Genomic DNA, 23,017 nt, shown 5'->3' on the forward strand with positions numbered 1-23,017 from the left:
GAAAATAGTTTGTGTGGAGGGGGAGGTACTTCCTGGTTCTGCCAGAGAGGTGGGGCTAGAGGGAGGGAGGGAAGGAGGGAAGGAGGGGAGCAGGGAGGGAGCCAGTGAGGTAGAAGTTAGAGGGAAGGGCGTGAGAGAGAGAGAGAACTGCACGTCTAGAGGGAGACAAAGATTTCAGTTACTAGGTTAGGACCCTTAATTTGGAATAAATCTAACTAATGTGAGTTGTTAGAATATATTAAGTGTAACAGTTTCTATGAAGTACATATTATAATTATTTTAATGACCTTTATAATGCCTTATAATACACTTATGTGTTATAACACTGATTATAAGTGTCTATAATAATTAATAAGTGGTTGTAATGAGGGGGGACTTGACATTGATACAACGTACTGTAGGTGAAATGAATACTGTATGTATTGACTGATCATTGAGAATGAGGTAATACTTTACATTACAGTGTGGTTATTACTGTTAGGTCTAGGGTCAGGGTTAGAGGTACTACATTCAGCAGTAACCCTAGACATATCTAGGACTGTAAAGAGAAGACGTTTTACAATCAGAGTTCTTTGTTTCTCTTCTTAGTCATACAAATCCCCCACATCTTATAGGTGGACGGGGTTATGAACACATTCAATACATTACTTCTGAAACCAGATGAAATGAAACTGTCTTTCAGCAGGAAAAGCTTCTCTAATAATCCTAACCATGGCTGGGTGTCTTCAGAGACTGACAGGTATAGAGACACACTGTCAAGTCAAAACATCTGGCTGTGCTTTCATGTCAAAACCCTTATTCTATTCTAGTCATTATATTATATGCTATTATAAGATAATATATTATATCCATAGTCTCCACTCAGTATAGTGTTAATGATGACTGTTTGTTGTGTACATTGATTGAATGGTTAGGACTATCTCTCTGTATTCACAGTTTAAATCCCAAGAGACCAGGACACCTAAAGGAAGCCTTTAACACTGCATCCCTTCATCCAGTCATAGTAAATAACCTGTCTGTCTGTCTGTCTGTCTGTCTGTCTGTCTGTCTGTCTGTCTGTCTGTCTGTCTGTCTGTCTGTCTGTCTGTCTGTCTGTCTGTCTGTCTGTCTGTCTGTCTGTCTGTCTGTCTGTCTGTCTGTCTGTCTGTCTGTCTGTCTGTCTGTCTGTCTGTCTGTCTGTCTGTCTGTCTGTCTGTCTGTCTGTCTGTCTGTCTGTCTGTCTGTCTGTCTGTCTGTCTGTCTGTCTGTCTGTCTGTCTGTCGATGCAGCCAACTTCTCTGTGGTGGTTGTTGTTGCTATCAGTGTTTAAAAAAAGTACAACTCTATGCACAACGACTACTTTTAACAAAATACAAAATAATTAAACACATTGACTTGAAGAACAATGCAGATGCAACGTTTTGGTAACAGAATGACGACACAAAGAGCACAAACCCTCATTCTGTTAAACATTTTATAGTGTAAATCTGAGTCTCAGTGTCACTCTGCTACTGTGCAATTGTCCAGTTGTTAAAGAAAGTTCAGGATAACAGCTTATTCCGTTCAACAATAATAAATGTTAAAGAGCTTTGGAGCTTCTTCATCAAAGCACTATTGCAACATAGTGTCAGAATGTTACAAATACACAATCACTGCAGGCCACCCTCTTGGTTCTGGAAGACCAGAGGATTCAGTGGTGTAAACAAGACACCACTGAATCCTCTGGTCTTCTAGAACCAAGAGGGTGGCCTGCAGGTGAACAAGACAGCACTGAATCCTCTGGTCTTCTAGAACCAAGAGGGTGGCCTGCAGGTGAACAAGACAGCACTGAATCCTCTGGTCTTCTAGAACCAAGAGGGTGTCCTGCAGGTAAACAAGACACCACTGAATCCTCTGGTCTTCTAGAACCAAGAGGGTGTCCTGCAGGTAAACAAGACAGCACTGAATCCTCTGGTCTTCTAGAACCAAGAGGGTGTCCTGCAGGTAAACAAGACACCACTGAATCCTCTGGTCTTCTAGAACCAAGAGGGTGTCCTGCAGGTAAACAAGACAGCACTGAATCCTCTGGTCTTCTAGAACCAAGAGGGTGGCCTGCAGGTAAACAAGACAGCACTGAATCCTCTGGTCTTCTAGAACCAAGAAGGTGGCCTGCAGGTAAACAAGACACCACTGAATCCTCTGCAGCTTCTATTAGGGCCAGGCGATTTCCTGGCTACGTCTCCTGGCAGGAAAGACTTTGTCTCAAGTTATATTATTGTTTACAGAGTGAGTCCATGTAACTTATTTAGTGACTTGTTAAGTACATTTTTACCATTTCCCCTCCCATCTTCCCTTTTCATTCTATTCTATCAGCCACACCACTAGCTCACCTTGGAATAAATAACAAAGGAAAACTATTACTACATGAAGTGAAGTGTTGTATTTTTTATTTCCCATCACCATAAGTCATTTTTAATCACTGAACAGTAGCAGACCTAACTTCATCTGTTCCTGACTCTGGATAGTGGATCAAAAAGACCATCAATCTCCAATGATATTAAAGTACTATTCTGAACATTACTGATATACTGAGTGGCAAGTCAAGATATCTGCTGGTTTTATTGTTTGGTCAATATCACCACCTGCTGGACAGGTTTAATGTTGCTGGACTGAGCAGTATGGGAGGATGAAAGATGCCAAATTTCAGGCCGGTTTCCCGGACATCTACATTGAACATACTTTTAATTCTAGGACTAGGATTAATCTGTGTCTGGGAAACCAGACCATATAGTTTAGTAGAAAGTAAGTGATACCAGCTGTAGTGGGCTGACTAGTCCTGAATTGTCCTTTTGTTCCTGGACCATTTTCCATGCAGCTCCAGCTGACAGAAAACACATCAATTAGGGCCGAGCCTCTAAACTGGTGAGGGCTCTCGGAGTGTGGTGTCAGGAAAATAACCTGACACTCAACGTCAACAAAACAATGAGCACCTTAAATCTATTAAAATTCAAATCAATCAAAGTGAAAGTATTGAATTTTAATTCAGAACATCTGTAGATCAAATCAGTTAAATCATTGTACATAAAACAGAGCAGAATGAATCATCACATCTGGGGACCATCACCACCAGCATGACTAGTATCTATGTGGACCCTACTACAGTTTAACCAGCTCAGCTATAGACTACACCAGCATGACTAGTATCTATGTGGACCCTACTACAGTTTAACCAGCTCAGCTATAGACTACACCAGCATGACTAGTATCAATGTGGACCCTACTACAGTTTAACCAGCTCAGCTATAAACTACACCAGCATGACTAGTATCAATGTGGACCCTACTACAGTTTAACCAGCTCAGCTATAGACTACACCAGCATGACTAGTATCTATGTGGACCCTACTACAGTTTAACCAGCTCAGCTATAGACTACACCAGCATGACTAGTATCTATGTGGACCCTACTACAGTTTAACCAGCTCAGCAGTACCACAGAGATGAAACCCAGGATAGAGGGGCTGAGTGAATGTGGTCTGGACTCTGTGGAGGAGGGTCATTGTGTCAGAGACACTGTAGAAGGACATAGTACCTGCCTTGTGATCCAGGTACACTCCTACTCTGGAGGACTGAGGGCCTGATACTTTAGTCACAACATTATTGTGTCTGAAACAATAACCATCACTAGAGTGCTGTAAACTCCAGGACTTGTTATTGAGTCCAAATGCATTATCTGCCTCTGTTCTGCTGATGTCTTTATATGAGACTGCTGTATAAACACACCACCCACTCCTCTCCACCTCCCAGTAACTGCGTCCAGACAGACCCTCTCTACACAAAACCTGACACTGGTTGGTGAATCTGTCTGGATGACCAGGATATGGTTGGTCTTGGTATGTAGTGGTCACCTTTCTGTTCCCTTCAGACAGAGAGAGGCGTGTGTTTGCTGTGTTTGGGTCCAGTGTGAGCTGACAGGAATCTGGGAGAAGAGCAGAGCAGAGACCAATGAGGGGAGTTAGAACAATAAGTTAAGTCAGATACTGTATCTACCCTGTCTTTGATTAGAGCACAGCAGAGATCAAATCAGAGAAATATGAAGAGTCAGATAGATACCCAGTCTTTGATTAGATCTACTATTGCTATATATTTCTAGAGGGATTGTTAGGAGTGTCAGTAAAAGAGACTGTTAGTTACTTCACAATAAGGATACTCACATTGTAACAACTGTTCTCTGGTCTTGGGCTCTGGAGGCAGTACAACATCCACTATATTCACTACAGACACACAAACACATTGACAGAGAGAGGGAATGTTATCATCATACCATATTCCACATGTATATGACTTGTAGGGAACTTTCAATGGTCAAAAGTTGATGTTCTTATTATTTTCAACACACCTGTAGTGGAGATCTTGGTCCATTCTCCTTTAAGGACGTCTTCTAGTTTCTCTCTCAGTTCAGACACAGTCTTACTCACATCTCCAAAGTACTGAAGAGGACGGACAACGATGCTGGGTAAGTCTGAAGATACACTGATACTCGAGAGAGACTGATAACTCTGGAGAGGGAGAGACAGAAAGAGAGAGACAGACAGAGAGAGGGAGACAGACAGAGACAGAGAAAGAGAGGGAGAGAGAGGGTCAAGAAGAGACGGGGACAGAGACGGGGACAGAGACGGGGAGGGACAGAGACAGACAGAGGGACAGAGAAGGACAGAGATGAACAGAGAGAGAGAAAGATACAGAGACAGACAGAGAGCCAGACAGAGACGGACAGAGGGAGGGACAGATACGGACAGACACGGATAGAGAGCGAGAGAGATGGACAGGGAGCGAGAGAGACGGAGAGAGAGCGAGAGAGACGGACAGAGAGGGAGAGGGACGGACAGAGGGAGGGACAGAGATGGACAGAGACGGACAGAGAGCGAGAGAGACGGACAGAGAGGGAGAGAGACGGACAGAGGGAGGGACAGAGAGAGAGAGAGAGAGAGGGAAGGTCAGAGAGAGAGAGAGAGGGACGGACAGAGAGAGAGAGAGACGGACAGAGAGAGAGAGAGAGAGAGGGACGGACAGAGAGAGAGAGAGGGACGGACAGAGAGAGAGAGAGAGAGAGAGAGCGAGAGGGACGGACAGAGAGAGAGAGGGACGGACAGAGAGAGAGAGGAACGGACAGAGAGAGAGAGAGAGAGAGAGAAGGAATGACAGAGAGGGGGAGGGACAGAGACGGAAAGAGGGAGGGACAGAGACGGACAGAGGGAGGGACAGAGATAGACAGAGGGAGGGACAGAGACGGACAGAGAGTGAGAGAGACGGACAGAGAGGGATAAAGACGGACAGAGGGAGGGACAGAGGGAGAGTGGGACAGAGAGAGAGGGATGGACAATGAGAGAGAGAGGGACGGACAGAGAGAGAGAGAGGGACATACAGAGAGAGAGAGAGAGAGGGACGGACAGAGAGAGAGAGAGAGGGACAGAGAGACAGAGAGGGAAAGAGAGAGAGAGAGCGACAGAGAGAGAGAGACAGAGAGAGAGAGAGAGAGAGATAGAGAGAGAGAGACAGAGAGAGAGAGGGACAGAGGCGGGGGGCAACATAATGATTGAGATGAATAGTTTCACATGAAATTAATTTCATATCACATGGAACAAGATAGTTTAGTTACCTGGAGAAAATGGATGTGATCCTCTGTGTGTGAGAGCTGCTCCAGCTCAGTGCTTCTCTTCCTCAGCTCAGCTATCTCCTGCTTCAGTTGCTCCAGGAGTCCTTCAGCTTGACTCACTTGAGCCTTCTCTTGGGCTCTGATCAGCTCCTTCACCTCAGAGCTCCTTCTCTCAATGGAGCGGATCAGCTCAGTAAAGATCTGATCACTGTCCTCCACTGCTGACTGTGCAGAGCGCTGTTAAGAGAGAGACAGAGAGAGACAGTAGGTACAGTACCAGCTGCTTTGAGTCAGAATGATCACCCCCTGCTCTCCAGGTCCACCAGGCCTTGTCTCCCCTCGTGGACAGGCAGGTACAGAACACACCTTGGCCAGCTGCACCATCGAAATCATCCAGACGGGTTACATCACTGCCTGGTAGGACAACTGCTCAGCCTCCGATCGCAAGGCACTACAGAGGGTAGTGAGGGTAGTGTGTACGGCCCAGTACATCACCGGGGCCAAGCTTCCTCCCATTCAGGACTTCTATACCAGGCGGTGTCAGCCCTTTTAAACTGCATTGTTGTTTAGGGGCTCATAAGTAAGCATTTCACTGTAATGTCTACACCTGTTGTATTCGGCGCATGTGACAAATAACATTTGATTTGATTTGAACACACCTACAGTTGACACACAACTTTATCCACTAAAACGACACAATCCTCTATCCCATGACCTCCTGCACACTTCCCACATCTTGGAATCTCCCTCCTACAAACTGCTGCAACTTGACCATAAACGTTGCACCTGAAACAGCTCAGTGGATTCAACACGAAGACTCTAACAGGATAACTGATATATCCTAACATGACTTTGTCAGGTAAAGACTCAGAACTCAAAAGGACTGACAGTGACTCCACTGTTTCTCCACACTCACCACCGGGTCTGCGTCGCACCAAACGGCGGGTATTACAAACACCAGGAGTCTTCAACTTCAATTTCTCCACCTCCACACTTAACACAATCCCAGAAAACACTCCTTTCAATGGTGCCCTGTTCCTGAGAGCAAAGCAAGAAACAAATCTTGACCCAAGTTGCGTGACACGGAGCTCCCACTCCCTCTGGTCAGAAGAAACTGAGACTGCTCTTCTCTGTGTCACGGAGGCGCTCCGCACTGCTAAAGCTAACTCTCTCTCCTCTGCTCTCATCCTTCTAGACCTATCGGCTGCCTTTGATACTGTGAACCATCATATCCTCCTCTCCACCCTCTCCGAGCTGGGCATCTCCGGCGCGGCCCACGCTTGGATTGCGTCCTACCTGACAGGTCGCTCCTACCAGGTGGCGTGGCGAGAATCTGTCTCCGCACCACGTGCTCTCACCACTGGTGTCCCCCAGGGCTCTGTTCTAGGCCCTCTCCTATTCTCGCTATACACCAAGTCACTTGGCTCTGTCATATCCTCACATGGTCTCTCCTATCATTGCTATGCAGACGACACACAATTAATCTTCTCCTTTCCCCCCTCTGATAACCAGGTGGTGAATCGCATCTCTGCATGTCTGGCAGACATATCAGTGTGGATGACGGATCACCACCTCAAGCTGAACCTCGGCAAGACGGAGCTGCTCTTCCTCCCGGGGAAGGACTGCCCGTTCCATGATCTCGCCATCACGGTTGACAACTCCATTGTGTCCTCCTCCCAGAGTGCTAAGAACCTTGGCGTGATCCTGGACAACACCCTGTCGTTCTCAACTAACATCAAGGCGGTGACCCGTTCCTGTAGGTTCATGCTCTACAACATTCGCAGAGTACGACCCTGCCTCACGCAGGAAGCGGCGCAGGTCCTAATCCAGGCACTTGTCATCTCCCGTCTGGATTACTGCAACTCGCTGTTGGCTGGGCTCCCTGCCTGTGCCATTAAACCCCTACAACTCATCCAGAACGCCGCAGCCCGTCTGGTGTTCAACTTTCCCAAGTTCTCTCACGTCACCCCGCTCCTCCGCTCTCTCCACTGGCTTCCAGTTGAAGCTCGCATTCGCTACAAGACCATGGTGCTTGCCTACGGAGCTGTGAGGGGAACGGCACCTCCGTACCTTCAGGCTCTGATCAGGCCCTACACCCAAACAAGGGCACTGCGTTCATCCACCTCTGGCCTGCTCGCCTCCCTACCTCTGAGGAAGTACAGTTCCCGCTCAGCCCAGTCAAAACTGTTCGCTGCTCTGGCACCCCAATGGTGGAACAAACTCCCTCACGACGCCAGGTCAGCGGAGTCAATCACCACCTTCCGGAGACACCTGAAACGCCACCTCTTTAAGGAATACCTAGGATAGGATAAAGTAATCCTTCTAACCCCCCCCCCTTAAAAGAGTTAGATGCACTATTGTAAAGTGGTTGTTCCACTGGATATCATAAGGTGAATGCACCAATTTGTAAGTCGCTCTGGATAAGAGCGTCTGCTAAATGACTTAAATGTAAATGTAAATGTAAGAAACACAAACAAATATCAAATCAAATAAAAGAACATTTTATTTGTCACATACACATGGTTAGCAGATGTTAATGCGAGTGTAGCGAAATGCTTGTGCTTCTAGTTCCGACAATGCAGTAATAACCAACAAGTAATCTAACCTAACAATTCCACAACTACTACCTTATACACACAAGTGTAAAGGGATAAAGAATATGTACATAAAGATATATGAATGAGTGATGGTACAGAACGGCATAGGCAAGATGCAGTAGATGGTATAGAGTACAGTATATACATATGAGATGAGTAATGTAGGGTATGTAAACATAAAGTGGCATAGTTTAAAGTGGCTAGTGATACATGTATTACATAAAGATGGCAAGATGCAGTAGATGATATAGAGTACAGTATATACATATACATATGAGATGAGTAATGTAGGGTATGTAAACATTATATTAAGTGGCATTGTTTAAAGTGGCTAGTGGTACATTTTTACATAATTTCCATCAATTCCCATTATTAAAGTGTCTGGAGTTGAGTCAGTATGTTGGCAGCGGCCACTAAATGTTAGTGGTGGCTGTTTAACAGTCTGATGGCCTTGAGATAGAAGCTGTTTTTCAGTCTCTCGGTCCCTGCTTTGATGCACCTGTACTGACCTCGCCTTCTGGATGATAGCGGGGTGAACAGGCAGTGGCTTGGGTGGTTGTTGTCCTTGATGATCTTTATGGCCTTCCTGTGACATCGGGTGGTGTAGGTGTCCTGGAGGGCAGGTAGTTTGCCCCCGGTGATGCGTTGTGCAGACCTCACTACCCTCTGGAGAGCCTTACGGTTGTGGGCGGAGCAGTTGCCGTACCAGGCGGTGATACAGCCCGACAGGATGCTCTCGATTGTGCATCTGTAGAAGTTTGTGAGTGCTTTTGGTGACAAGCCGAATTTCTTCAGCCTCCTGAGGTTGAAGAGGCGCTGCTGCGCCTTCTTCACAACGCTGTCTGTGTGGTGGACCAATTCAGTTTGTCCGTGATGTGTACACCGAGGAACTTTACACCTTCTCCACTACTGTCCCGTCGATGTGGATAGGGGGGTGCTCCCTCTGCTATTTCCTGAAGTCCACAATCATCTCATTGTTTTGTTGACGTTGAGTGTGAGGTTATTTTCCTGACACCACACTCCGAGAGCCCTCACCTCCTCCCTGTAGGCCGTCTCGTCGTTGTTGGTAATCAAGCCTACCACTGTCGTGTCGTCCGCAAACTTGATGATTGAGTTGGAGGCGTGCATGGCCACGCAGTCGTGGGTGAACAGGGAGTACAGGAGAGGGCTCAGAACGCACCCTTGTGGGGCCCCGGTGTTGAGGATCAGCGGGGTGGAGATGTTGTTACCTACCCTCACCACCTGGGGGCGGCCCGTCAGGAAGTCCAGGACCCAGTTGCACAGGGCGGGGTCGAGACCCAGGGTCTCGAGCTTGATGACGAGTTTGGAGGGTACTATGGTGTTAAATGCTGAGCTGTAGTCGATGAACAGCATTCTCACATAGGTATTCCTCTTGTCCAGATGGGTTAGGGCAGTGTGCAGTGTGGTTGCGATTGCGTCGTCTGTGGACCTATTGGGTCGGTAAGCAAATTGGAGTGGGTCTAGGGTGTCAGGTAGGGTGGAGGTGATATGGTCCTTGACTAGTCTCTCAAAGCACTTCATGATGACGGAAGTGAGTGCTACAGGCGGTAGTCGTTTAGCTCAGTTACTTTAGCTTTCTTGGGAACAGGAACAATGGTGGCCCTCTTGAAGCATGTGGGGACAGCAGACTGGGATAAGGATTGATTGAATATGTCCGTAAACACACCAGCCAGCTGGTCTGCGCATGCTCTGAGGACGCGGCTGGGAATGCCGTCTGGGCCTGTAGCCTTGCGAGGGTTAACACGTTTAAATGTTTTACTAACCTCGGCTGCAGTGAAGGAGAGCCCGCAGGTTTTGGTAGCGGGCCGTGTCAGTGGCACTGTATTGTCCTCAAAGCGAGCAAAAAAGTTATTTAGCCTGTCTGGGAGCAAGACATCCTGGTCCGCGACGGGGCTGGTTTTCTTTTTGTAATCCGTGATTGACTGTAGACCCTGCCACATACCTCTTGTGTCTGAGCTGTTGAATTGCGACTCTACTTTGTCTCTATACTGGGACTTAGCTTGTTTGATTGCCTTGCGGAGAGAATAGCTACACTGTTTGTATTCGGTCATGTTTCCGGTCACCTTGCCCTGGTTAAAAGCAGTGGTTCGCGCTTTCACGCGAATGCTGCCATCAATCCACGGTTTCTGGTTTGGGAATGTTTTAATCGTTGCTGTGGGTACGACATCGTCAATGCACTTTCTAATGAACTCGCTCACCGAATCAGCGTATTCGTCAATATTGTTGTTGGACGCAATGCGGAACATATCCCAATCCACGTGATCGAAGCAGTCTTGAAGCGTGGAATCAGATTGGTCGGACCAGCGTTGAACAGACCTGAGCGAGGGAGCTTGTTGTTTTAGTTTCTGTTTGTAGGCTGGAAGCAACAAAATGGAGTCGTGGTCAGCTTTTCCGAAAGGAGGGCGGGGGAGGGCCTTATATGCGTCGCGGAAGTTGGTATAACAATGATCCAAGGTTTTACCAGCCCTAGTAGCACAATCGATATGCTGATAGAATTTAGGGAGTTTTGTTTTCAGATTAGCCTTGTTAAAATCCCCAGCTACGATGAATGCAGCCTCAGGGTGTGTGGTTTCCAGTTTACAAAGAGTCAGATAAAGTTCGTTCAGGGCCATCGATGTGTCTGCTTGGGGGGGAATATATACGGCTGTGATTATAATCGAAGAGAATTCCCTTGGTAGATAATGCGGTCGACATTTGATTGTGAGGAATTCTAGATCAGGTGAACAGAATGACTTGAGTTCCTGTATGTTGTTATGATCACACCACGTCTCGTTAATCATAAGGCATACACCCCAGCCCCTCTTCTTACCAGAAAGATGTTTGTTTCTGTCGGCGCGATGCGTGAAGAAACCAGCTGGCTGTACCGACTCCGTTAGCGTCTCTTGAGTGAGCCATGTTTCCGTGAAGCAGAGAACGTTACAATCTCTGATGTCTCTCTGGAATGTTACCCTTGCTCGGATTTCATCAACCTTATTGTCAAGAGACTGGACATTGGCGAGTAGTATGCTAGGGAGTGGAGCGCGATGTGCCCGTCTCCGAAGCCTGACCAGGAGACCGCTTCGTTTGCCCCTTTTACGGCGTCGCTTAGGGTCGCCGGGTGGGATCAGATCCATTGTATTGGGTGGAAGGCAAAACACTGGATCCGCTTCGGGAAAGTCATATTCCTGGTTGTAACGATGGTGAGTTGACGTTGCTCTTATATTCAGTAGTTCCTCCCGACTGTATGTAATGAAACCTAAGATTACCTGGGGTACCAATGTAAGGAATAACACATAAAAAAACAAAATACTGCATATTTTCCTAGGAACGCGAAGCGAGGCGGCCATCTCGGTCGGCGCCGGAAGTGTGCCAAAGTGTGCCAAAGTGTGTGCCGAATTATCACAAGTCCATTACAGGTTACCTTCACTGATTCAACTGCACCCAACTCCTTTCCCACCCACCCTGAAACCACAAATGGACCTGCCAAAAGATATGGATCCACTTTCTCCAACAATGTAACTCCTACTGCACCAGATTCTTCTTTATCATGTCCATTGATGCCAGGCTCTGGTTCTGAGCTCTTCTCCACACCTTCTACCTCACTTAACTCTCCCTCCTTCATTTCCATTTCACCTCCAGAACTCGGTCTGGCGCACGGCTCACTCTGTTTGCACTTGAATTATAACATTTGAAATGTCTCTATTCCTTTGAAACTTTTGTGAGTGTAATGTTTAATGTTCATTTCTGATTGTTTATTCCACTTTTGTTTATCATCTATTTCACTTTCTTTGGCAATGTACACATACAGTTGAAGTCGGAAGTTTACATACACTTAGGTTGGAGTCATTAAAACAAATTTTTCAACCACTCCACAAATTTCTTGTTAACAAACTATAGTTTTGGCAAGTCGGATAGAACATCTACTTTGTGCATGACACAAGTCATTTTTCCAACAATTGTTACCAGACAGATTATTTCACTTATAATTCACTGTGTCACAATTCCAGTGGGTCAGAAGTTTACATACACTAAGTTAACTGTGCCTTTAAACAGCTTGGTAAATTCCACAAAATGATGTCATGGCTTTAGAAGCTTCTGATAGGCTAATTGACATACTTTGAGTCAATTGGATGTGTACCTGTGGATGTATTTCAAGGCCTACCTTCAAACTCAGTGCCTCTTTGCTTGACATCATGGGAAAATCAAAAGAAATCAGACAAAACCACAGAAAATAAATTGTAGACCTCCACAAGTCTGGATCGTCCTTGAGAGCAATTTCCAAATGCCTGAAGGTACCATGTTCATCTGTACAAACAATAGTACGTAAGTATAAACACCATGGGACCACGCAGCCATCATATCTCTCAGGACGGAGACGCGTTCTGTCTCCTAGAGATGAACGTACTTTGGTGCGAGAATTGCAAATCAATCCCAGAACGACAGCAAAGTACCTTGTGAAGATGCTGGAGGAAACAGGTACAAAAGTATCTATATCCACAGTTAAACGAGTCCTGTATCGACATAACCTGAAAGGCCGCTCAGCAAGGAAGAAGCCACTGCTCCAAAACCACCATAAAAAAGCCAGACTACGGTTTGCAACTACACATGGGAACAAAGATGGTACTTTTTGGAGAAATGTCCTCTGGTCTGATGACACAAAAATAGAACTACAGTGAGGGAAAAAAGTATTTGATCCCCTGCTGATTTTGTACGTTTGCCCACTGACAAAGATATGATCAGTCTATAATTTTAATGGTAGGTTTATTTGAACAGTGAGAGACAGAATAACAACAAAAATATCCAGAAAAATGCATGTCAAAAATGTTATAAATTGATTTGCATTTTAATGAGGGAAATAAGTATTTGACCCCTTCTCAATCAAAAAGATTTCTGGCTCCCAGGTGTCTTTCATACAGGTAACGAACGGAGATTAGGAGCACACTCTTAAAGGGAGTGCTCCTAATCTCAGTTTCTTACCTGTATAAAAGATACCTGTCCACAGAAGCAATCAATCAATCAGATTCCAAACTCTCCACCATGGCCAAGACCAAAGAGCTCTCCAAGGATGTCAGGGACAAGATTGTAGACCTACACAAGGCTGGAATGGGCTACAAGACCATCGCCAAGCAGCTTGGTGAGAAGGTGACAACAGTTTCTGTGATTATTCGCAAATGGAAGAAACACAAAAGACCTGTCAATCTCCCTCAGCCTGGGGCTCCATGCAAGATCTCACCTCGTGAAGTTGCAATGATCATGAGAACGGTGAGGAATCAGCCCAGAACTACACAGGAAGATCTTGTCAATGATCTCAAGGCAGCTGGGACCATAGTCATCAAGAAAACAATTGGTAACACACTATGCCGTGAAGGACTGAAATCCTGCAGCGCCCGCAAAGTCCCCCTGCTCAAGAAAGCACATATACATGCCCGTCTGAAGTTTGCCAATGAACATCTGAATGATTCAGAGGACAACTGGGTGAACGTGTTGTGGTCAGATGAGACCAAAATGGAGTTCTTTGGCATCAACCCAACTTGCCGTGTTTGGAGGAGGAGGAATGCTGCCTATGACCCCAAGAAACCATCCCCACCGTCAAACATGGAGGTGGAAACATTATGCTTTGGGGGTGTTTTTCTGCTAAAGGGACAGGACAACTTCACCGCATCAAAGGGACGATGGACGGGGCCATGTACCGTCAAATCTTGGGTGAAAACCTCCTTCCCTCAGCCAGGGTATTGAAAATGGGTCGTGGATGGGTATTCCAGCATGACAATGACCCAAAACACACGGCCAAGGCAACAAAGGAGTGGCTCAAGAAGAAGCACATTAAGGTCCTGGAGTGGCCTAGCCAGTATCCAGACCTTAATCCCATAGAAAATCTGTGGAGGGAGCTGAAGGTTCGAGTTGCCAAACGTCAGCCTCAAAACCTTAATGACTTGAAGAAGATCTGCAAAGAGGAGTGGGACAAAATCCCTCCTGAGATGTGTGCAAACCTGGTGGCCAACTACAAGAAACGTCTGACCTCTGTGATTGCCAACAAGGGTTTTGCCACCAAGTACTAAGTCATGTTTTGCAGAGGGGTCAAATACTTATTTCCCTCATTAAAATGCAAATCAATTCATAACATTTTTGACATGCGTTTTTCTGGATTTTTTTGTTGATATTCTGTCTCTCACTGATCAAATAAACCTACCATTAAAATTATAGACTGATCATTTCTTTGTCAGTGGGCAAACGTACAAAATCAGCAGGGGATCAAATACTTTTTTCCCTCACTGTATTTGGCCATAATGACCATCATTATGTTTGGAGGAAAAAGGGGGATGTTTGCAAGCCGAAGAACACCATCCCAACCGTGAAGCACGGGGCTGGCTGCATCATGTTGTTGGGGTGATTTGCTGCAGGAGGGACTGGTGCGCTTCACAAAATAGATAGCATCATGAGGCAGGAGAATGATGTGGATATATTGAAGAAACATCTCAAGACATCAGTCAGGAAGTTAATGCTTGGTCGCAAATGGGTCTTCCAAATGGACAATGACCCCAAGCATACTTCCAAAGTTGTGGCAAAATGGCTTAAGGACAATAAAGACCAGATAATGGAGTGGCCATCACAAAGCCCTGACCTCAATCCTATGGAAAATTTGTGGGCAGAACTGAAAAAGCGTGTGCGAGCAAGGAGGCCTACAAACCTGACTCAGTTACACCAGCTCAGTCAGGAGGAATGGGCCAAAACTTATTGTGGGAAGCTTGTGGAAGGCTACCCGAAACGTTTGACCCAAGTTAAACAATTTAAAGGCAATGCTACCAAATACTAATTGAGGGTATGTAAACTTCTGACCCACTGGGAATGTGATGAAATAAATAAAAGCTGAAATAAATCATTCTCTCTACTATTATTCTGACATTTCACATTCTTAAAATAAAGTGGTGATCCTAACTGACCTAAGACAGGGAATTGTTACAAGGATTAAATGTCAGAAATTGTGAAAAACTGAGTTTAAATGTATTTGGCTAAGGTGTATGTAAACTTCCGACTTCAACTGTATGTTCCCATGCCAATAAAGCCCTTTGAATTGAATTTAATTGAGAGGGGGAGGGATTAGAGAGAGAGAGAGAGAGAGAGAGGACACGAGTCGGTCATGGTTACTCAATGTTATGTGATGAGGTAGCCCCACCTGCAACTTCAATCAGTTGTCCCTCGGCCCGATAGGGAATGTCAAGATGTTGCTTTCTCCCGCAGTAGACCCGGGTTCATATCCCGCTGGTTACATTAAGCAGTCTATTCACTGAAAGGGGTCCAGACAGCCTGTTCCCGTCAGTGGGGTCAGTGATATTGGAGAGGGGCCCCTCTCCTCTCTCTCTGACTGGAGGAGAGAAGTGAAATGGTGTGTCTCCTCTGGTCAAAAATACTCACCTTGAAAGACTCCACAGCCTGTTGGAGCTCCTTCAGCTCCTTCTCTCTCTCCTGGAATCTCTGCTGGACCTTCTGCTGACTCATCCCCAGCTGCCTCTGTGGAGAATCACTCTTCAATGAGCTATCAAGCTTTATTAGTCCAGTAGATCAATAGTATAGTAATGTGACATAGGGCCCATAGAAAATAGGGATTAAAAGTTGAGTAAGTGTCTGTGTGAAATTATAATGTTATGTGAGTTATTATAGTTTTAACAGAACACAAATCAGGGAGCTGATTGGGTGTTTGATAACAAATGATAATGGTCTTTGATAATGAATAATAATGGTGTTTGACTTGTTGAATTCTAACTTGAAATATACTTATTCATATTACCATTCTAGAAGATATTGAGTACTTTACATGTATAAGGAATGTATATGTTTGGGTCAATGAAGGGTGGATCGGAACTTGGTGTGTGGAAAGTTACTGAGTGAGACATGAGGAAGTGCTGAAATATTCTGTTCAAATATGTTATTGTTGAATATCAATGTTCCTAAAGAGGGAGGCAAAAGGAAACTAGTTTCAGTTTCTGATAAGGCAGGCCAGCTGCAGAACTAGGAGGGATTTGTCTCGAGGTCAAGTCAACAGATGAAGTGAGAATTAACCTCTGGGAGAGGGGCCAGAGGGGCCCACCACAACAACCCTCCTACTACAGTCCTATCTCACACAGAGGGGCCACCACAACAACCCTCCTACTACAGTCCTATCTCACACAGAGGGGCCACCACAACAACCCTCCTACTACAGTCCTATCTCACACAGAGGGGCCACCACAACAACCCTCCTACTACAGTCCTATCTCACACAGAGGGGCCACCACAACAACCCTCCTACTACAGTCCTATCTCACACAGAGGGGCCACCACAACAACCCTCCTACTACAGTCCTATCTCACACAGAGGGGCCACCACAACAACCCTCCTACTACAGTCCTATCTCACACAGAGGGGCCACCACAACAACCCTCCTACTACAGTCCTATCTCACACAGAGGGGCCACCACAACAACCCTCCTACTACAGTCCTATCTCACACAGAGGGGCCACCACAACAACCCTCCTACTACAGTCCTATCTCACACAGAGGGGCCACCACAACAACCCTCCTACTACAGTCCTATCTCACACACGTACACTTCACCAAGGTTCTAGCATCAGACACCAGTGAGAGGAACCAATTAAGTTCCTGCCTAGCATCAGAGATGTATTGGCTGTCTAGTTGTGTAAAGAGTTGATCCCACCTAGTATGAGGTTATAAATATATGTACTTGTGTAATCATACATTGTCTTTGCAGCTGTATGACCCAGTGGGTGAATAAACTTGGTTTGAGTTTTCACTCTGTCTGTTCAGAACCTAACAGAGTTTAGAAAATGGTGATACATTTGGAGAATCTGGGTTAACATAATCAAGGTTTGTGTTCATATTTGTTCTGCTGAGGATCAATTTAATTTGAATGATCTCATATTCAAACAGCCTTAGTTCCTACTGTATCTTTAATTCTTTGTTTATCAGACAGTCACCAACAAGTTGTTCTGGTCTTACCTGTTTCTCAGTCCTCTCTGCTGCAGCTGACACTGTATCATGGCCTTTATGTTCATCCATCACACACTGATAACAGATACACTGCTGATCGGTACGACAGTAAACCTCCAGCAGTTTGTCATGATGAGAGCAGATCTTCTCCTGTAGTTGTGCGGTGGCTTTGACCAGCTTGTGCTTCTTGAAAGCAGGAGATTCATAGTGAGGTTTGAGGTGACTCTCACAGTAAGAGGCCAGACACACCAGACAGGACATGAGGGCTTTCTGCTTTCTGGTCCCAGTGCAGAAATCACACGCCACATCTCCAGGTCCAGCATAGCACAGAGCAGGAGGGGGAGCAGCCTGGAGTCCTGTCTTCCTCAGTTTCTCCACCATCTCAGCCAACATGTTATTTTTCCTCAGATTAGGCCTTGGAGTGAAGGTCTGTCTGCACTGAGGACAGCTATAGACCCCTTTCAGAACATCCTGATCCCAGCAGCCCTCAATACAGCTTCTACAGTAACTGTGTCCACAGGGGCTGGTGACTGGTTCCTTCAGTAGATCCAGACAGACAGAACAACAGAACTGGTCCTGGTCCAGCAAAACTCCCTGCTGAGCCATTTGGACTGTTGTTCACTCTCACAGAGACAGATGACACAGAGACTGATCAGTTTCCTTTTCTTATAAAATAGTTTTGGGGTGTGGGATGGTCTTCCTGCTTCTGCCAGAGAGGTGGGGTTAGAGGGAGGGAGTGGTGCAGGCAGGGAGGGAGGGAGGGAGGGAGAGAACTGCATGCAACATCAAGAAGGATCGAGAAGATTTTAGTTCCTAGGTTAGGGCCTTTAATAAGGAATAAATCTAACACGTGAGTTGTTGGAATATATAAAGAGTAAAACTTTCTATGAAGTACATATTATAATGATTTTAATGACCTTAATAATGCCTTATAATACACTTATGTGTTATAACACTGATTATGAGTGTCTATAATTATTCATAAGTGGTTGTAATGAGGGGGGACTTGATATTGGGGCGGCAGGTAGCCTAGTGGTTAGAGCGTTGGGCCAGTAACCGAAAGTTTGCTAGATTGAATCACTGAGCTGACAAGGTATAAATCTGTCGTTCTGCCCCTGAACAAGGTAGTTAACCCACTGTTCCTCGGCCGTCATTGTAAATGAAAATGTGTTCTTAACTGACTTAGTTAAATAAAAATGTAATAAAAATATTGATACAATGTACTGTAGTTGAAATAAATACTGTATGACTGATCATTGAGAACGAGGTAATACTATCTCTCTGTATTCAGAGTTTAAATCCCAGGAGACCTAAAGGAAGCCTTCAACACATGGCTTCATCCAGTCATAGTAAACAACCTGTCTGTCTGTCTGTCTGTCTGTCTGTCTGTCTGTCTGTCTGTCTGTCTGTCTGTCTGTCTGTCTGTCTGTCTGTCTGTCTGTCTGTCTGTCTGTCTGTCTGTCTGTCTGTCTGTCTGTCTGTCGATGCAGCCAACTTCTCAGCGGTGGTTGTTGTTGCTATCAGTGTTAAAAAAAATGTACAACTCCATGCTCAATGACTACTTTTAAACAAAAATAATAATAATTAAACAATTAAACACATTTACTTGAAGAACAGTGAAGATACAGAACAAAGAGGGTGGCCTGCAGGTAAACAAGACACCACTGAATCCCCTGCAGCTTCTATTAGGACCAGGAGTTTTCCTGGCTACGTCTCCTGGCAGGAAAGACTTTGTCTCAAGTTATATTATTGTTCACAGAGTGAGTCCATGTAACTTATTATGTGACTTGTTAAGTATATTTTTACTGGCCTACAGAGCATTCTAGAAGTATTCAGCTCCTTTGACTTTTTCCACATGTTGTTACCTTACAGCCTTATTCTAAAATGGATTAAATTATTTTTCTACCTCATCAATCTACACACAATGCCCCCATAATGACAGAGCAATGACAGGTTTTTGAAATGTTGGCAAAAATAAAAAATGTAAAAATACTGAACTATCACATTTACATAAGTATTCAGACTCTTTACTCAGTACTTTGTTGCATCACCTTTAGCAGTGATTACAACCTCGAGGCTTCCTGGGTATGACGCTACAAGCTCGGCACACCTGTATTTGGGAGTTTCTCCCATTCCTCTCTGCAGATCCTCTCATGTTCTGACATGCACTGTCAGCTGTGGGACCTTATATTTTTATTTTTATTTATTTCACCTTTATTTAACCAGGTAAGCTAGTTGAGAACAAGTTCTCATTTACAACTGCGACCTGGCCAAGATAAAGCAAAGCAGTGTGACACAAACAACAATACAGAGTTACACATGGAATAAACAAGCGTACAGTCAATAACACAATAGAAAAAAAGAAAGTCTATATACAGTGTATGCACATGGCATGAGGAGGTAGGCAATAAATAGGCGATAGTAGCGAAGTAGTTACACTTTAGCAAATTAACACTGGAGTGGTAGATGAGCAGATGATTATGTGCAAATAGAAATACTGGTGTGCAAAAGAGCAGAAATATAGCGAGGGTGTGTGCCTTTTCAAATCATGTCCAATCAATTGAATTTACCACAGGTGGACTCCAATCCAGTTGTAGAAACATCTCGAGGATGATCAATGTAGACAGGATGCACCGGAGCTAAATTTCGAGTCTCATAGGAAAGGGTCTGAAAATAAGGTATCTGTTTTTTATTTTCATACATTGCAAAAAATTCTAAAAACTGGTTTTCGCTTTGTCATTATGGGATAATGTGTGTAGATTGATGAGGGAAATTATTTATTTAATCTATTTTAGAATGGATATAAGGCTGTAACGTAACAAAATGTGGAAAAAGGGAAGGGGTCTGAATACTTTCTGAATGCTCTGTATGTATGTTAATAGCATTTGTTCACCCCAATAGTAAAGTTTGTCCAACATGTTTTTCTCCATACCTCTAAATACCATCTTATTAGATGGAGCCATTTCCCCCATTAGTTTGGGATTCAGACCTGCAGTCATCTTGATTTCAGACACTTTGGAGAAGTGTTCCACAGGCAGTAAATCTATTGTAGAATAAATGGAACCTGGATCCATTTCATTCAATTAACCTGGTTTATGTGTGTTATAGCAGTAATGGGGTTAAACTGATATTAAAATGACAAGTCCATCGGTGGTACCAGGTCAGGGGAGTTCATCTCTGCTCCCAGCATCCCTGGGACAGTACTGATCAACATAGCTGACCTGATGCAGAGGTGGACCAGTGATGTTTTCCTCTCAGCGGTGAGACCTGCCCTTCCATTAGACAAACCTTTACCTGAAGCTGTAGACCACACTATCTACCTAGAGAGTTTTCATCTGTATTTTTCGAGCTGTCTACATACCACCACAGACCGATGCTGGCACTAAAACCGCACTCAATGAGCTGTATACCGCCATAAGCAAACAAGAAAATGCTCATCCAGAAGCAGTGCTCCTAGTGGCCAGGGATTTTAATGCAGGGAAACTTAAATCCATTTTCTGAAACTCTGGACCACCTTTACTCCATACACAGATGGTACAACGCTCTTCTACCCCCAAGCCAAAAGACTCCTGAACTTCTAGTCAAATGGGTACCCAGACTATTAGCATTGACCCCCCCTCTCTTTTACGCCGCTGCTACTCTGTTATTATTTATGCATAGTCTCTTTAAATCTACCTACCTGTACATATTACCTCAATTACCTCGACTAACCGGTGCCCCCGCACATTGACTCTGTACCGGTACCCCCTGTATAAAGTCTCCACATTGACTCTGTACCGGTAACCCCTGTATATAGCCTCCACATTGACTCTGTACCGGTAACCCCTGTATATAGTCTCCACATTGACTGTACTTGTAACCCCTGTATATAGCCTCCACATTGACTCTGTACCGTAACACCCTGTATATAGCCTCCACATTGACTCTGTACCGTAACACCCTGTATATAGCCTCCACATTGACTCTGTACCCGTAACTCCTGTATATAGCCTCCACATTGACTCTGTACCGGTAAGCCCTGTATATAGTCTCCACATTGACTCTGTACCGGTAAGCCCTGTATATAGTCTCCACATTGACTCTGTACCGGTAACCCCTGTATATAGTCTCCACATTGACTCTGTACCGGTAACCCCTGTATATAGTCTCCACATGGACTCTGTACCGGTAACACCTGTATATAGTCTCCACATTGACTCTGTACCGGTAACCCCTGTATATAGTCTCCACATGGACTCTGTACCGGTAACACCTGTATATAGTCTCCACATTGACTCTGTACCGGTAACCCCTGTATATAGCCTCCACATTGACTCTGTACTGGTAACCCCTGTATATAGTCTCCACATGGACTCTGTACCGGTACCCCCTGTATATAGTCTCCACATTGACTCTGTACCGGTAAGCCCTGTATATAGTCTCCACATTGACTCTGTACCGGTATCCCCTGTATATAGTCTCCACATTGACTCTGTACCGGTAACCCCTGTATATAGTCTCCACATTGACTCTGTACCGGTAACCCCTGTATATAGTCTCCACATTGACTCTGTACCGGTAACCCCTGTATATAGTCTCCACATGGGCTCTGTACCGGTAACACCTGTATATAGTCTCCACATTGACTCTGTACCGGTAACACCTGTATATAGTCTCCACATTGACTCTGTACCGGTAACCCCTGTATATAGTCTCCACATTGACTCTGTACCGGTAACCCCTGTATATAGTCTCCACATGGACTCTGTACCGGTACCCCCTGTATATAGTGGGCCTCTTTCACATCCCTCGATCATCACTCCATGGGGGAGTACAACCATTACCTCTCTCCTCTTTCACATCCCTCTATCATCACTCCATGGGGGCGTCCCGATATTCTCTCCTTCCTCCTGAAGTGTAGCATTCCTTCACTACTCCTCACAAATGTAAAAGCATTGGATTGGTGTTGACATGGGGTAGAGGGAGATTACATATACCAGCCATTTCCTTTTAAATCCATGAAGGGAAGTGGGAGAGCGAGAGAGAGAATCAGATAAAGTTGTGGAGATAAAGGAATATGTGAGCAGAAACCCTCCAGGTACAGATACTGTATGTAACCATAGTAAAGCCCTGTATGGACTGTCAATACAGGTACTGTATGTAGAACCATAGTAAAGACCAGTATGGACTATCAATACAGGTACTGTATGTAGAACCATAGTAAAGCCCTGTATGGACTGTCAATACAGGTACTGTATGTAGAACCATAGTAAAGTCCAGTATGGACTGTCAATACAGATACTGTATGTAGAACCATAGTAAAGCTCATCAATACAGATACTGTATGTAGAACCATAGTAAAGTCCAGTATGGACTATCAATACAGGTACTGTATGTAGAACCATAGTAAAGATCAATATGTCCTATCAATACAGGTACTGTATGTAGAACCATAGTAAAGCCCAGTATGGACTATCAATACAGGTACTGTATGTAAAACCATAGTAAAGCCCAGTATGGACTATCAATACAGGTACTGTATGTAGAACCATAGTAAAGACCAGTATGGACGATCAATACAGGTAATGTATGCAGAACCATAGTAAAGACCAGTATGGGCTATCAATACAGGTACTGTATGTAGAACCATAGTAAAGTCCAGTATGGACTATCAATACAGATACTGTATGTAGAACCATAGTAAAGTCCAGTATGGACTATCAATACAGCATTATCTATCTAGCATTTATTATTTTGTGCTCTGCAATATTTCTTTTGGAAAAGTTTTTATTAACACAATTTCATTAAAACAGCTCAGATATATATTTTTACAATTGTTAA

At 44.8% G+C, this 23,017-nt stretch overlaps 1 protein-coding gene across 1 annotated transcript; it reads right to left on the reverse strand.

Annotated features, from left to right (window-relative positions):
• Nucleotides 1-3,265: 3,265 nt before the first annotated feature.
• LOC139577512 (tripartite motif-containing protein 16-like) lies at nucleotides 3,266-17,838 on the reverse strand. Its single transcript, XM_071404552.1, has 6 exons — nucleotides 17,207-17,838; nucleotides 15,624-15,719; nucleotides 5,617-5,850; nucleotides 4,357-4,516; nucleotides 4,172-4,231; nucleotides 3,266-3,936 (listed from the first exon to the last, which is right to left on the reverse strand). The coding sequence occupies exons 1-6, from the start codon at nucleotides 17,801-17,803 to the stop codon at nucleotides 3,425-3,427; spliced, it is 1,659 nt and encodes a 552-aa protein (XP_071260653.1). The 5' UTR covers nucleotides 17,804-17,838; the 3' UTR covers nucleotides 3,266-3,424.
• Between the last annotated feature and the right edge of the window lie 5,179 nt (nucleotides 17,839-23,017).

This window comes from Salvelinus alpinus, chromosome 6 (genome assembly GCF_045679555.1).
Source record: "Salvelinus alpinus chromosome 6, SLU_Salpinus.1, whole genome shotgun sequence".
NCBI lineage: Eukaryota > Metazoa > Chordata > Actinopteri > Salmoniformes > Salmonidae > Salvelinus > Salvelinus alpinus.

Bases quoted from the DNA above. Each gene is read 5' to 3' on its own strand.
- LOC139577512 (XM_071404552.1), bottom strand. From the start codon at position 17,803: ATGGCTCAGCAGGGAGTTTTGCTGGACCAGGACCAGTTCTGTTGTTCT. The intron at 5,851-15,623 runs GTGAGTATTTTT...CTCTCTTAACAG, and splicing joins AGGCTGTGGAGTCTTTCAAG to CGCTCTGCACAGTCAGCAGT. The intron at 3,937-4,171 runs GTGAGTATCCTT...CTCTTCTCCCAG, and splicing joins CAGAGAACAGTTGTTACAAT to ATTCCTGTCAGCTCACACTG.